Consider the following 16,624-nt stretch of genomic DNA (forward strand, 5'->3'; position numbering starts at 1 on the left):
GGAGCGAAGTGGGGGTCTGTACTCGCCCACCTGGGATTGACGACAGAGTCCCTGGGACCGACCAGCAGATCCCCAGCCTCCCTTCCTCTGTGTTGACACTTGGCCTTCGTGCAGGCCCTGCCACCGCCGTCGGCCGACCCATCCCCATCCCTTGCGCTCTCACCCTCTCTCTCTTCAGCTCGGCGTGGGCCATTTACTGGGCGGAATTTCTTGAGGGCTCTGTACCTCGGAAGTCTGCTAGAGTTCTTTTGTCCGCGGGGCAAGTGCCTAGGGCCCATCTTAACATTTAATTGGGTACTCAATCTTAAGGCACAGGCTTTTGTTTTAAAACCCTTTAAAACTTTACAATGAGAGGCAAGATATAAGTTAATAAGTATGTTTTGATTGCTTTATTAGGAGAGATCATTTGTTCCCTACTTAACCACCAGTGTTTACTCGGGAATGATACATACTCTGTAGGGAGTTTTATATGTTACGGAGCATGTCACTTCCATTTTCATTGGATTTCACATAAGCTCTGTGAAATACACGGGCATGTAATCATCCCGTTTTGTAAGGAACAGGTTTAGAGGGTGAGTTTCTTCCTGAGGTTGTTCAGATACTGGCAGGCTAGATGGGGAACGCAGGGGTTAAAAAGTGGGTTTGGCTGTCTTAGATTTGCCTGTCTGAGCTGCTGTCTAAACTCTGGGATCTTTCTAAACCTTTCCCCCCATTTTTTTTGTGAAAAAAGGGTATTGCTCTTTACCGCACAATGTGGTTGTGAAAATTATGTGTGCTAAAGATAATGTTTGCAGGGCACCTAACATAAAAGTTAATTCCATTCAGCAGTATTTATGGGCGCCCGCTGTGTGTTGAGAATTCATTGGTGAGCAAAACAGACATGGCATGTATCCACCCACTCCCCGCCTCCCCTTCCCCAAGAGGGAGAGACAGGGGAAAAAAATACATATAAAACATGAAGGGATGTGAGGGAAAAGAACAGTGTGTGAACAGAGAATGATAGGACCTAATTTAGATGGGACAGAAGAGCCATTTTGGGGGCAGATGACGTTCAGGTGAAGACCAAGAACAAAAAAAAAGTTAACTGTGAAAGAGCGCTGCAGGCAAAAGGAATAATGTGCGCATTTAAGAAATGGCTGTTGACTTTTTTATATGCTACTCTTCTATGAAATGGAAACTAGTTATTTCATCATCATTTTGATTTATTGTGGCACTGAATAAGTACCCAAATATATGCATCAAATGAATGTGCAGTCGTAATTGTTTTATTCTGAACTTAGCTTAATGTGCATATAGTAGGTACTGAGAATCCAAATTATTGAAGGTATATTTTAGGCGTGTATATGCACACCTAAATTATCCATGATAGTGCTGCAGTATTTACACTTTGTTGAAATAGGAATAACAGTAGTAGTGGTAGTTGTAATTATGGTAGCAACTACTCAAATGAGTGCCTACTGTGAGCTAGGCATTTTTCAAAGTGTTTTTTAATTTTTGGCTGAGTTGGGTCTTCATTGCTGCGCGAGGCCTTTCTCTGGTTGCAGCGAGCAGGGGCTACTCTTCATTGCGGTGCGCGGGCTTCTCAGGCTTTAGGTGCGTGGGCTTCAGTAGTTGTGGCACACAAGCTCTAGAACGCAGACTCAGTAGTTGTGGCACACGGGCTTAGTTGCCCTGTGGCATGTGGGATCTTCCCAGGCCAGAGCTCGAACCCGTGTGCCCTGCATTGGCCGGCGGGTTCTTAACCACTGCGCCAACAGGAAGCCCTCAAAGTGTTTTTTAATGCAGTATTTCATCCAGTATTACCATCCTGTAAAGTAAGTACACTTATTTTCCTCATTTTCTAGGTGAGGTTTCTCAGTTTCAGTCAAGTAGTTTGCTTGAAGTTACATAGTAAGAGGCAGGGTCAGGCTTTCCAACCCAGGACTATCTTGACTCTAGAGCCTGGTCTTAATCACTGTGCACTGCTGTTAAGCCACACTGATCATTTTATATCCTTTTTACAGGTTCACCAATAGGATTATTCTGCTGCCATCATGTCCTGGTTTGCTGATCTTGCTGGAAAGGCAGAAGATCTTTTAAACAGAGTTGATCAAGGGGCTGCAACAGCTCTCAGTAGAAAAGAGAGCACCAGCGGCATTGTTTATAGCAAAAATACTGACTATCCTGAACTTCACCAGCAAAATATAGATTTGACTTATCAGACAGGACCTAAAGCTACTTACATTTCCTCAGCAGCTGATAATATTAGGAATCAAAAAGCCACCATCTTAGCTGGGACTGCAAATGTGAAACTAGGATCTAGGACATCGGTGGAGGCCTCGCATCCTGTTGAAAATGCATCTGTTCCTAGGCCTTCATCCCAGTTTGTTCGAAGAAAAAAGTCAGAACCTGATGATGAGCTGCTGTTTGATTTTCTTAATAGTTCACAGAAGGAGCCTACTGGGAAAGTGGAAATCAAAAAAGAAAGGGGCAAAACACCTGTCTTGCAGAGTTCTCAGACAACAAGCGTCAGTTCTGAGAACACCAGTGTAACCACCATCAAAACCATTGAAGAACATCCTTCTGGGAGCCAAAGCCACGGTAGTTAATCAGTCCTCTGTTTCTTTTAGAGTTAACCAAATTGGATGTCATCATAGCCTAAAATGTTCTGGTAGCATTTGTCATGCTCTGTTTTGTTACCTGTCCCTGCTGGCGCAAGGGCAGGCTCTCTGAAGTGTGTGGTGTAAATAAGGGGACAGCATAGAACACTATTAGCCAATATACGGTTACAGTAGGGACCTTTGAATGTTGTCTGTTGTAAATTTACCCAGCCCAGCATCTTTTTTATTAATTAATTAATTAATTATTTATTTATTTTTGGCTGCGTTGGGTCTTGGTTGCTGCGCACAGGCTTTCTCTAGTTGTGGCGAGTGGGGGCTACTCTTCGTTGCAGTGTGTGTGCTTTTCATTGCGGTGGCTTCTCTTGTTGTGGAGCATGGGCTCTAGGTGTGCGGGCTTCAGTAGTTGCGGCACGCAGCCTCAGTAGTTGTGGCTCGCGGGCTCTAGAGCGCAGGCTCAGTAGGTGTGGCGCGTGGGCTTAGTTGCTCCGCGGCATGTGGGATCTTCCCGGACCAGGGATCGAACCCGTCTCTCCTGCATTGGCAGGTGGATTCTGAACCACTGCGTCACCAGGGAAGTCCTCAGCCCAGCATCTTAAATTATATCCAAAATGATTCTCTAAGATGTTTTAAGATATAAAGAAGAAAATTTTGAAATCTGAAAGGAAACATATCGTTTTGGATTTGGAACCATCTCCAATTCATTTCTTTCTGTCATTGGTATTATAAAAGTAACAGGCGGCTGTACTTCACTTATATTCTGGATTGTGAACTTTTTGGTGTGTTTTTCCCCCTGTCTACCCTGAAAGTAAAGCGTGAGAAGCTGAACTTTGATCTAAGTTGGAGAGTTAAAGGCATTGATTTAGTAGTGAAGTCAGAACTTAGAATTCTGGTTTTCAGTTGTTTAATTTGCTATGAAATTACCTCAACATGTACATCTTCTCACCTGCAAAAAATGATGTTTACATGGTAATGTGGCTAATTTGAGTACCTAGGAAGCATTTTAAAATAACGATAAACATGATAGGTCCTTGCAGGGATTCTTTATATAGCTGATAACTCATGGGAGCTTGTTATGTTCTTAAACCTTTTAGCTTCTTCCACAGTCTTGGCTCTTAGTGAATAAAATCTTTCTTGTATTTCAAGATAAAAAAGTGGTAAAGAGACGGGTTTTGGGCTTTCAAGACAGGTGCATGCACTAGCAGTTAATTAACTAGGTATGAACAATCTTAAATTTCTTCTCAACTATCTTTTGATTAATTATACAAACATTTATTGAGACCCTATTGGGCCAGGATACAGAAGTGAATGGGTTATAGTTTATTGGATGAGATACACATGGACACAGATAATATACATGTAATATAGTAAATGCAGCAGTTGAGGTATGGTCAGTGTTGTGGAAGCATGTCTTTTTCCTTATTGATTCATAGATACTCTTTTTATGTTCTAGATGGCAATTCTTTCTCATCATCCTCCAGTTTTACCTTGTTGTTTTTTTCCTTTTTCTATAATGTCTCAATAGAAGTTCTTAATATAATGCTTTATCAATTTTTTCTTTATGGTTTGTGTCTTTTGGGTCTTAGAAAATCTTTTCCTATACTGAGGTCATAAAGGTATTTTTCTGTATTATAGGAAAAGGTTTTATACTTTTGCCTTTCATATTTAGATGTTTACCTAAAGTTGTTTTTTATGTATGGTGTGAGGTAGGCATCTAGTTCCCTTTTTTTCCCAAATGGAAATCAGTTATCCCAGCACCATTTATTGAAAATATTTCCTTTCCCTATTAATCTGCAATACCACCTCTGTCATATATCAAATATCCATCTATATGTTGGTATGTTTCTGACACTTAATTCTGTTTCATTGGTTTATTTGTCTTTGTGTCAGTGCCACATTGTCTTAATTAATGTGGTTTTATAATATGTCTTTATATCTCAAAGAGCAGATTCTACCACCTTGTCCTTCTCCAAGAATGTTTTGGCTATTCTTGGGACTTTTGTACTTCCATATGCATCTTAGAATTTGCTTGCCAAGTTCCACAAAAATTCTGTTGGTCTTTACTGGGGGTCCATTGCTTCTACTGACATACAGATAGTTTGGTGAGAATCAGCATCTTTACAACATAGAATCTTCTAACTTATTAACATGGTATAATTATTTTTTAGGTGTCTTTCATTAAGATTTTATTGTTTCTTCCATAAGTGTCTTGCATACTTTTTGTTAGATTTATTCCTGGGTAGTTTATATTTTTTAAAGCTCTTATAAATGGTAATGCTTTAAAATTTTTTACTTTCTGTTTGTTGCTGTCTATAGGTTTTTGTAAATACACACACACACACACACACACACACACACACACGGCAGCCTAAGATAGCTCTTAAGCTTCAAATTTTTCTATACATTCATTTAAATTTTCAACAACACAATAATACCATATGTAGATAATGACTGTTTTCTGCTTAACCCTTTTATCTTTTTAAAAACTCTTTTTATTGCCTTACTACATTGGCTTTTACTTGAAAACCAATTTTGTGTCTTGTTCCTTGTCTTAAAGAGAATGCTTTGAGTGTTTCAGTTTGTGTTAAGTTTTTCATAGGTACTTTTTATTGGGTTAAGGAAGTTTCTGTGTATTTCTAATTTGAGTTTTTATGTTGAATTTTAGCAGTGTTTTTTTCATGTATGTATTGAGATATCATGATTTTTCTTCTTAATATTAATATGGTATACAAATCAGTTGATTTACTTAAACCTAAAACCAAACTTAACTTTCAGTAACTGTTTGCTAGAACTCACTGGTGAAACCATCAGGGTCTGGGGTGTTCTTAGTGGAAGATTTAACTGTTGATTCAATTGGTTTTCCATTCCTTTTTAAATCTGTTTTTGGTAAGTTATATTTTTTTGCTAAGAATTTGTCTATTTCATATACTTTCGGGAGGATTATATTTATTTTACTTAATTTCAGGAAAATAATGTCACAGCTGAAATTTTAACACAGTCAGACACTAATCACTTATAGTAACCCTGCAGAAATCAAAGCTTGATCACAAATACCACCTGAAGAATACCAATATCTGGCACTCTGCTAAATGTTTGTTTTTTTAAAGCAGCATTAATGAAGTATAACTGACATGCAGTAAATTACACATTTTTAAAGTATACAGTTTGATGCATTTCATCATCGTGTACATTTAAAAATTTATTGACATAACATAGTTTACAGTGTCTCCCTCAGAAGACCATTTTTGGTTATGTTGATCCTCTAGTATGTTTCTTTTCTATTTTGTTAATTTCTGATCTTTATTATTCTGCTTTCTTTGGGTTTATTTTGCTGTTTTTGTAATCCTTATGATGGGTGCATAACTCATTAATTCCTTTCATTTTTAAAAAAGTATATTTTATTTACTTATTTTTGGCTGCGTTGGGTCTTCGTTGCTGCGCGCGGGCTTTCTTTAGTTGGTGGTGAGCGGAGCCTACTCTTCATTGCGGTGTGCTGCCTTCTCATTGCGGTGCGCTGCCTTCTCATTGCAGTGCCTTCTCTTGTTGCAGAGCACAGGCTCTAGGTGTGCAGGCTTCAGTAGTTGCGGCACACGAGCTTAGTTGCTCCGCAGCATGTGGGATCTTCCGGGACCAGCGATCGATCCCGTGTCCCTTGTCCCGTGGATTCTCAACCACTGTGCCACCAGGGAAGCCCCCTACCTTTCTTTTTCTTTTTTTTTCATAATTGAAATTTTATTGGCTGTTTTGAGGATCAGTACACAGACATTTCAATTTGTACACAATTCTCAACATATGTACCAAAAATCTAAAAAATCATGCAGTTGTGAATCTTTTCTGAACAGTTATTCCAGTGACTTTCCACCTTAAAATTTGGAGGCAAATTTTCCTTCACAGGATATCAAGTACCAAAATCTTCAAATATTGATATGCTGTTATATCGTAAGTCCCACTAATTCACAATTTAATATCATGTACACTACATACTCAAATTGTCAGTCGTTCACAGCACATTAACAATTACTAGAAAAACTGGACTACCACGACCAAAGATGTTACAGAGTGCACAAAATTCTGCCCAGGTGAGCCAAGATCAAGGGGTGAGTGGTTTGCTTTAGGAAACAATTCTACCAAAAACAACGTGGGAAGAGAAGTAATTTAAAGTGTTTAAGACATTAAATGCACAACTGACTTCAAACTGACATTTAGTGTGCTTTGTATTATAGGATATAAAAGCTACCCTCCATCTGTGGAATGTTAAGCTGACACCCAAGACAATCAAACCTCCCATATTCAATATCCCACTATTTTCTGGTTGTACCAAAAAATAAACAACCAGCTAATGATTTCACCTCTTAAAAAAAGCATTTACACTTAAAAAATGGGATGAGGTGGGATTCCCTCCTTTTAAAAAATGTTTCTAGAGCTACTAAAAAACTTGCATTTACAAAATAGTTGATAAAAATATTCCTCTGGATTGTACAAGAAGGGAGACAGGGACCACTGATAGGACCAGGAGTGTGATATTAATCAAACTTGGCTTCTTTCTCTCCTGCTTCATCAGAAGCTGGGCTCTCCTCGTTTTTTAGTTTCTCCGTCTTCTGCAGGTGAGTCTTCCTTAGTCTCTTGGTTAGCCACTTCAGCCTCTTTTTCCCTTTGCTCCCCTTTTCCCTTTTGTTTGCACTTCTTTGTCTAAAGATTTATCCTTTCCAGCCGCCTTTTTTGGCTTCGTTTCCACTTTTGCAGGAGCCGGTTTAGCTGACCTCCTCTTGGGCTCCTCCTTCGCCTCCCCCTCAGCGGAGCCAACCTTCCTCTTGGGCATCGTGGCGGCGGGGCCGGCGCGTGCCGGTTGCCTGCGGGCCGCGCTGAGAGCCTGCAAAGCTGGGCTGCCTGGCCGCTGCCGCTCCTCCCCCCGCCCGAGCTTCTTCCTGTCAGTTTTAATGTAAATATTCAAGGCTATAAATGTCTAAATACTACTTTAGATATATCTTACAGGTTTGGATATATACTTTATTTCTTTTTAAACTCTTATAAAATTAAAAATAATTTTTAAAATTTTCTCAATTTTTATTCATTAAAAAAAATCTTTATTTTGGAAATTTCAAATATACCAAAGTAGACACTGATGGTTCTCCTCAACCCGCATATTAACTTTTATCCAGTGATGATAGATCAACAGCTCTTAGCCATTCTTGTTTCATTTATAACATCTCATTTTCAATCTCTTTCTTTACCTCTACCCACCACAGAATTATTTTGGAGCAGATCTCATATCATTTCTTCTATAAATATTTTATTAACTCTAAAAAATACAAGTTTTAAAAACGAACAATCACGCCATTATCACCATAAAATTAATAGTTCCTTAGTATCATCTAATATCTAGTCAGTATTCAAATTTCCCTGTTTGTCTCATCATTTTTACATGTTATTGAAATGCGAAAATCTTAGTTGTACAGACAAATGGCTACACCTATGAAACCCACACCCTTATCACTATAAAGAATGTTTCCTTTGCCCCAGAGAGTGCCTCATGTCCTTTTCTAGTTAATCTCCCCACCCATCCCCCAAGCACCCACTGTTCTGATTTTTTTCCCTTAGATTATTTTTGTCTGTTCTAAAACTTCATGTTTGCCAGCAAAAAGTGAGATCATATAGTATGAATACTTTTTTACCTGACTTCTTTTATTCAGCATGTTAGTGAGATTCACTCATGTTATTTAGTATATTAATAATTCTTTTTTATTGTGTAGTATTTTACTGTAGTATTATACCACAATTTACCCAGTCTCTTTTATGGACATTGGGGATTTTCCAGTTTTTGTTTTTTGTGAATAAAGGTGCTATGAACATTTTTGTACTTGTCCTTTTGTGGAAAAATGTTTTTATTTCTGTTCAGTAAATACCCAGGAATGGAATTACTGGGTCAAAAGGTAGGTACATATTTAATTTCATAAGAAATTGTGAATACTTCCCCACAGTGTTTATGTCATTTATATTGCCACCAGCAATCTGTCTATAAGAGTTCCAGTTGTTTCATGTCTTCACCAACATTCTATGTCGTCTTTTTAGCCATCTAGCGGGTGTGTTTTGGTCCTTTTTTTGGTTTTAATTTGCATTTCCTTGATCACTAAAGATGTTGAGAACTTTTTCATTTAGATATAGTTCATTGTTTAGCACATACTTAATTTTTTTGGAGTAAGTAAAAAGTGTATTTGCATCACATTTAGTAACAAAAACAAGATGAAACTGAATTAATGAGTATCTCTTTGGGTAAGGCAGTTTAGACTCCAGTTTGGTATATAACAAATTGCTCTGACCTGTTATTACTCTCCTTGCCTTGAAACCCACAGCTGTTCTTTTATGCCTTTCCAGTATTTTCAATGTTGAAACTTCTCCCTTTTTTTCAAAGATGATTCATAGACAGAAGGGAGACCAAAACCCTTGTTTACCTAAACCCAACCACGTAAATTTCTCTGCTTTTTTTTTTTTTTTTTTTCCCTTCCCAGAACTGTATTCTTGTATCTTTTCTTTATCACCATTTGTTCAGTGTATCCAGACTTCGAGGGTCCTTACAGATCTATAGGCTGTATGTATGAGAATGAAATTTCATCAGAGGGAAGTCTATTAAAAATTTAAGTTTACTTTTTATGGTGTTTTAGCTATAGCAGTCAACTTGAGTCAAAAGGCATTCTACCACAGTAAGCTACTAATGCATATATAGTGAGCATTCCAATGTAACAAAGATGTATTTGCTTTTTTTACAGAAGCCTCTAATAATTCAGATTCTGGCCATGAAGGCCAAGAGATTTCTTCAGAGGAAAATGTGTCATCAAGTGCTGCCTGTGCTGATCACAACCCAATGCCTAAAGATGATGGGAGATCACATGAACTATCTAATCTTCGACTGGAGAATCAACTGCTGAGGAATGAGGTTCAGTCTTTAAATCAAGAAATGGCCTCATTACTTCAAAGATCCAAGGAAACTCAAGAGGGTAGAGCCTTATTTAAATTACCCAGGGTTAGGAATTTAGCATTTCAAAAATAAACTGAATACTTGATTATATCTAAACCATTAGAAAGATTTTAGATGGGACTTGTAAAATAGTGTTTTCACAGAAATATAGGGCCCAGATTTGGAAATGGGAACAGTCATCCTCCCACCCACCTGAAACAGAACACTGGCCTATTTGGTCATTCTTTAGAAACCACGAATAGGAAGATATTTTAAGCCTTGTTAGACTGACTTTAGAAGAAGCTTCACTTTAACCCAGACTAATTTAGACATAGAAATAGTTTTTCCAGAGACCCTGTACAGTTTGCTTCAATATTTAATTTTTTTTTTTTTTTGGTTGGCACTCTGCACTGCATTGTTCTTTCTGCACCAATTTTCTAGATTAAAAGAACATCTTTTTGCCACAGTAATTGAAAGAAACATTTCTTTCCAGTGTTTATCTTCAGGTTTTATTTTTGTTTCTTTTGGTCTTACTGGGGTGTACATCGTCTACCCTTGATTTGGATGTGCATTCTTTCCTATCTGTAGCAGAACTCCAAAAATCCACTGACCATTTTAATCTTGTGAACTCTCGGCTGTCTGCTGGTTTTGGCTCCCAAATGCTTTATGACATATCTCCAGAAAAAGACATTTGTAGAAGAGCAGCTAGCTTCATGCCTGTTTCCACCCGATTAACTGTAATATAGATATGAATGTTGGCCTTGGAAAATGGAGGTCCCTCTTGGAGCAAAAAATTTGAAGATATTTGTAAGCTCCTAATTTTGGCAATAAGTACTAAACGGATTCAAAGGAGAATCTTTGTGTGCTCTGAGAAAGATGTGTTTACTTGTATGGAGAATTTTCTCTTTTTCTTTTTTTTTTTTTTTTAAAGAATTAAACAAAGCAAGAGCAAGAGTTGAAAAGTGGAATGTTGACCATTCAAAGAGTGATCGAATAACTCGAGAACTTCAAGCACAAGTAGATGACCTGACTGAAGCGGTGGCTGCAAAGGATTCCCAGCTGGCTGTACTGAAAGTGAGACTCCAAGAAGCTGACCAGCTGCTGAATACTCGCACAGAAGCACTGGAAGCCTTACAGAGTGAAAAATCACGGTAGCTAATTCTATTAATAATGAGAAAATGAGCTAGAATGTTTATCAATGCAAGTAATGATAAACATGGTAGTGAATACTGTCTTATCAAAATTTAACTTCGTAAACTTACAAGAGAGAAAATGTGGCTTTTGGTAATGCTGGAAATGTGTGTGGTTAAAAATGGATTTATTATCTGAATCTTGAGATGCATTGTTAGCAAATTCTGAATTTAAAAATATTTGAAGAGCAGTGTCGTTAATCTTTTGACATACAGTGATGTGTGACATGTGCTTATATTTGGATGCCTAAAAATATAGGTTACAATCCATTAAAAGGGAAAAAGGTTTCTCTAAGAATGTTTTAGTCAAACCGTCTTTTTTGTGCTAATATGCCAATGCTCTAAAAATTATTCTACCTTTTCATTTCTATACTGTGGAAAAGAGTTATTTCAAGTGATGTCTTTTCTTTTAGAATAATGCAGGATCACAGCGAAGGTAGTAGCCTGCAGAATCAAGCTCTACAGACTCTTCAGGAGAGACTGCACGAAGCAGATGCCACTCTGAAGAGAGAGCAGGAGAGCTATAAACAAATGCAGGTTAGGATGGGGACAGCAGGGCTCTTTTATTATTTGGATGAGGAGGAATTGCTTTACACTGTTCATAACATATTTACTATAATAAAATTCTGCAGTGCATTTCAGAAAATTCTGTTTCTGTGGCAGAAACTAAGTATTTGAAAATTTAGCTTGGTCCTTGCTAAATTTAATTTTCTATGTTGAAAAACAATTAAAATACTTAATATTCATTAGATATATACATCTTTTCATTTAATTTGGTTGTGCAGCCAGCATTACCATTATTTGATTAAAAGCTGATTTGAGGGCTTCCCTGGTGGCGCAGTGGTTGAGCGTCCGCCTGCTAATGGAGGGGATGTGGGTTCGTGCCCCGGTCCGGGAGGAACCCACATGCCGCGGAGCGGCTGGGCCCGTGAGCCATGGCTGCTGAGCCTGCGCGTCCGGAGCCTGTGCTCCGCAATGGGAGAGGCCACAACAGTGAGAGGCCTGCATACTGCAAAAAAAAAAAAAAAAAAAAACGCTGATTTGAGGCATCTCATTCTTTTTACTTAAGCTTTTTCCGATTCCAATTTAATCTGGTTCTGTTATTTCAAGAGAAAGTTGTACATAATGTTTATTTAGAGTTTTACACTTAAGTGAATTTTTGCATCTAGTTTAGTGATTTTCAGCTCTGTCTACACATTAGAACCGCCTGTGTGGTTTTAATACTTTCTGATGCTGAGTCTTCATTCCCAGGGAGTCAGATCCCATTGTGTGAGGTAGGGCATAGGTGTTGGTGATTTGGATTTACATGATTTGCAGGTGTAGCTAATGGGTAGTAAGGGTTGAGAACCGCTAGCTCAGACTGTCTTTTCAAAAGGTGAAAATAGTTCAGCCCTAAAAGTAAGTAACAGGTAATATAGGCTTTTAAAATTTTTTATTAATATATTTTGTTTACCACAGTAAAATATCCCAAAGTACTATCATCTCATCATGTAGTTAACGTTAAGAATTATTCATGAGATATTTTACATTCTTTTTTGCATACTGATTCTTTAAAATATGGTGTGTTTTACACTTACAGCACATCTCAATTCATTCACTAAATTTTCTTCAGAAATACTTGATCTGTATTTAGATTTCATAAAATTTATAGGTGAAAAAGTTGTTCTAAACATACTCAGAATAACAGTTCTTCAAAAAGTTAAGCATAGGGTCACCATATGCTGCAGCAATTCTGCGCCGAGGTATATACCCAAGAAAATTGGAAATACATGTCCACACAAAAACTTGTACATGAATGTTCATAGCAGCATTATTCATAATAGCCCCAAACTGGAAACAGTACAACGTCCATCAGTTGCTGAATGGATAAACAAAATGTTGCATATCTGCACAAGGAGATATCGTTCAGACATAAAGAGGAATGAATTATTGACTCATGCTAAAGAGGAATGAATTATTGACTCATGCTATAACATGCATGAACCTTTAAAACATTATCCTAAGTGAAGAAAGCCAGATACAAAAGGCCACATATTGTTGATTCCATTTGTATGAAATGTCCAGAATAGGCAAATCTATAGAGAAAGAAAGTAGATAAATGGTTGCCAGGGGCTGGGAGGGAGGGGGACGTATGGGTAGAGGATTTGTTTGTGGTGAAAATGTTCTGAAATTAGATAATGGCAATGGTTGCACAATTCTGAGAACACTACACTGAATTGTATTCAGGAAAACACTGAATTGTACATCCTAAAAGGTGAACTCTATGGAATGTGAATTATATCTCCATAAATCTATTATTAATTGAATTGAGCTTCAGTATTTATGTTAAATTAATTTAAATGAATAAACTTAAAAATGCAGTCCTCAGTTGCAGACACATTTCACATGCTCAGTGTGCCTCACTGAGTGGTCCTCTTGCTCCTTTTCCTTCCAAACAGGAGTTAATATTGGATCAAAGGTTTGTGGGCTTTAGTTATTGGCGTGTAACTATAAAAGTTTTCTGACTTCTGTCTCACCTTCTGAGTTTTTTGGTGATGGGAGCTTTTGAAAATAAGGGTAAAATATAAATAATTCTCAGAACTAAATTTAGGCTAAGGGACAGACCATGTGTTTTTTTAGAGTGTACTTTAAAAGTTTCTTAAGCTAAAAAAATTAGAGGGAATAGTTTATTAGAAAAACTGAAATAAAGGAAAAACATCAGCCATGATATTAGAAAAGATGTAGCTGTGTACTTGTGTCTTCCATTTGTTTTCTAATAGACTTTCTAGTTTTCTGTAGACCTTTATTCATTGATCAGCTAGTGTCAGACCAGACCTAGTATCCAAGTGACTAGATTCACCTGGGAAACTTCTTAAAAAAACAGATTCCCAAGCCCAGTCTTGGAAATTCCAATTCAGTTAAGCCCAAGGAAGGCCTTGGGCAGCTGTATTTTTAACAGACTCCCTCACTGATGTGAATTGCCATGTTTGCGAACCACAACCTTAGAGTTCCTGTTCTTCAGTTCCTAACAAAGGAAGAACTTTTTTTACCTCCTTGTTATGTTGTTGGGCTGAGCTAATAAATCCCATAAGATATCTAAATGGATGGTTGTAAAGTATACCTCAAAGCAAAATGATATAATAAGTATAATATAAACTTTGTCACAGAGCGAGTTTTCTGCACGCCTTAATAAAATGGGAGCGGAGCGCCAGAATTTGGCAGAAGCAGTTACCCTGGTGGAAAGAAAATACTCAGATGAGAAGAAGAGAGCGGATGAGCTACAGCAGCAAATCAAAATGCTTAAGTCCAACTTGGAGTCCTCTAAGCAGGAATTAATTGACTACAAGCAAAAAGCTACTAGAATACTCCAGGTAAGCATGAGATACACATGTGTGAATGTTAAGATAGGCCAGATGACTGAGAGACATTCTGAGACTTTTTATAGATGTGTGAGATACTTTGTTCCTCTTTGACTGGGTTGGCTTGCTTCAGGTGTCTTGCTCTTCTTAGAAATATTATAAAAAAGATGAAATGTCTCCTGTTCCTACCACTTTTTTCCTTTTAAGAAAAAATTCATTCCACCACTACCTAGTTCAGGTCTTCAACCTGTCACCTTAATCACCAAAAGCAATGTTTTTTCCTCAGTTAGGTGTTTCAAGATCTGGTCTTTTTTCTTCCACTAAGTAACCATGTGCCGTTGAGCAAGCTGAGCCAGAAGAAGGCAGCAGAGAGAAAGATACAGAGGAAGAAAGAGGACAGACTTATGGAGAAAGGGCTTAAATGAGGTGAAAGGAGATGGAATCAATGCACAGGCGGAAGAATTATCCCCGCCCCCCCAAAAAATGAAAGGGCACGTCTTCACTCTGATATGAAAGGCAAAGGAAAGAGAAGTTGAAAACTACATTAGATGACTACAGTCTTAGATCTGAGGGAGGGGGAAAAAGCTGGGAGAGGAGATCTGAGAGCTGGAGGAGGCCAAGACCAGTCACTCTGAAAAATCCAAGAGAGGATCAACAAGGAAGAAAATAACAACTGTTAGAAACATTGCTTTCGGCTCTTTTGACCACTTTGATCCATTTCCCTGTCCTTCCCCTTTCTTTTAATGCCAGACGTGCGACATGTGCCGGACGTATGATGTCTGCTGTCTTCATTTTAGAACTGTTAACTTTAACTCTTTTATGTAATTTCTGTCCCCAGTACATTTCTGAAATTGTCTTCTCAGAAGTCTTTAGTGACCTAAATGTTTTCTGTCCTCTTACTAGTTTCCATCCACTTTGATTTTGGTAGAGCTTTTTGACCCTGTGAACCCTCCCACCTTCTTGAAAGTTGCCTTCTAACGTTACTTGTACTGTCCTAGCTCTCTGTCTTCTCTTTACTGCTGTTTCTCTTGGGTCCTCTTCTTCTGCCCTTTTTTGTTATTCTATTTTGCTTTGTCATATACTCTGCTTCTGTCACTTGAGGTGACTTCATCATGGCTCCAGCTTCGCACCTGGTTTCTGAGTGCCTGCCATGCTTCTCTGTGTGGGATGTCCCAACCCCCTAATCAGCTTCCCCTCCATTCTCCTGTTTGCATAAGTGATATTGCCACATTCCGAGGCAGTGAAGCTTGAAACTGCAGTGGCATTTTGACTCCACCTTTTTCCTTTAGCGCCTGCCTCCTATTGGCTCTGAACCCTTTTTTTATTCTACCTCCGTGAAATATCATATCCATCTCCTCTAAACTCTTCTTTCTAATTATTTGTGTTGTATCAGTGTAATTTGTTAATTCATCTAAGAGGTACTTAATTGAGCACCTAACTATTCACTAGGCACTTTGATAGGTGCTGAGGATACTGAGCTCAAAAGATGTGTCCTCTTTCTTAAGGGAGCATTCAGTTTAGTGGGACAACACTGAGGCAATTGATAAAATGAAATTATTGACGCAGTACTATGGGAGCTTGAAAGAAGAAGTCCTTAAAACCTGCCTGGAGATGTCAGGGATCACTGGAGATGCTGGATGAAGAGGAATTTGAAGGATGAGTAGGAAGACTCAAGGTAGGGAGGGGATTTCAGGTAGAACAGCCTGTGCCAGAGCGTAGCGGGCCTCAGGGAGCATGTGGTGTATTCAGGAGACTGCAGCTAGTTCTCCGTTGCTAGAGCATCAAGTGTTAGAGATTAAGAGATGGGAGAGAAAACTCAATGACAGCAGGTGCCAGATTGTGGAAGGCCTTGCATACCGTGCAGAGGAGTTTTGATTTTATCCTTTAGGTGATGGTAGGGGGTGGGGAGGTTTCAGAGGACTTGAGCAGCATGACCAGATCTGGGTGTAAGAGCTGCGGCAGCCATGAAGAGGTTAGGGGGGTGCTGGATGTCTGTCTTGTTTGTCGTTGAATCCCCAGCACAGTGCCTGGCCCTTAGTAGGTTCTCAGTAAATTGTTGACTACATCGAAGGGATGAGGCGTGGGATGGTGAGATGTAGATGATGAAGAGGCTTTTATAAAAAAATGATGGTAAGAAATTATGAGGACCTGATCTGCATTTGTGGCAGTGAGGATGACAAACCAGGGACTGCTAGGAGAAATGTAGGAGGTAGAATATATGAGACTTGGAGATTTAATTGGAGGAAGAGACAAAAAGGTAAATGGAATCTAGGATAATTCCAGGTTTCTGGTTTGAGTGTACGAATGATGTTCCCATGTGCTACTACAAAAGGGAGAAAGGAAAGACAGCAGTTTAGGATTGAAGGAGATTATGATAAATTATGGTGAGTTTTCAAGATTGATGTGACATCGAGGTGGAAGTATCAGGAAGGTCATCAGAAATGTAGGCCTGCAGCTCAGTAGAGACGTCTGCTGTTTAGCCACACGGAGGTATGAATATATAAATATAGATGTAGATACAATCGTGGTTATTATAGAAAATTTGAA

General features: G+C 38.5%; 1 protein-coding gene and 1 pseudogene across 1 annotated transcript in view; one reads left to right on the top strand and one right to left on the bottom strand.

The window, feature by feature from the left end:
- Positions 1 to 16,624, top strand: part of GOLGA5 (golgin A5) — a 35,489-nt gene that overhangs the window by 331 nt on the left and 18,534 nt on the right. Inside the window, exons 2-6 of the mRNA XM_007454719.1 lie at positions 2,004 to 2,580; positions 9,362 to 9,589; positions 10,481 to 10,700; positions 11,153 to 11,276; positions 13,886 to 14,089. Coding sequence (XP_007454781.1) covers positions 2,034 to 2,580; positions 9,362 to 9,589; positions 10,481 to 10,700; positions 11,153 to 11,276; positions 13,886 to 14,089 — 1,323 coding nt within the window. The 5' untranslated portion in view covers positions 2,004 to 2,033. The remainder of the gene's footprint in view (positions 1 to 2,003; positions 2,581 to 9,361; positions 9,590 to 10,480; positions 10,701 to 11,152; positions 11,277 to 13,885; positions 14,090 to 16,624) is intronic.
- Positions 7,121 to 7,416, bottom strand: LOC103086543 (non-histone chromosomal protein HMG-14 pseudogene; annotated as a pseudogene).

The sequence above is a fragment of the Lipotes vexillifer genome, unplaced genomic scaffold (genome assembly GCF_000442215.2).
Source record: "Lipotes vexillifer unplaced genomic scaffold, Lipotes_vexillifer_v1.1 scaffold1126, whole genome shotgun sequence".
NCBI lineage: Eukaryota > Metazoa > Chordata > Mammalia > Artiodactyla > Lipotidae > Lipotes > Lipotes vexillifer.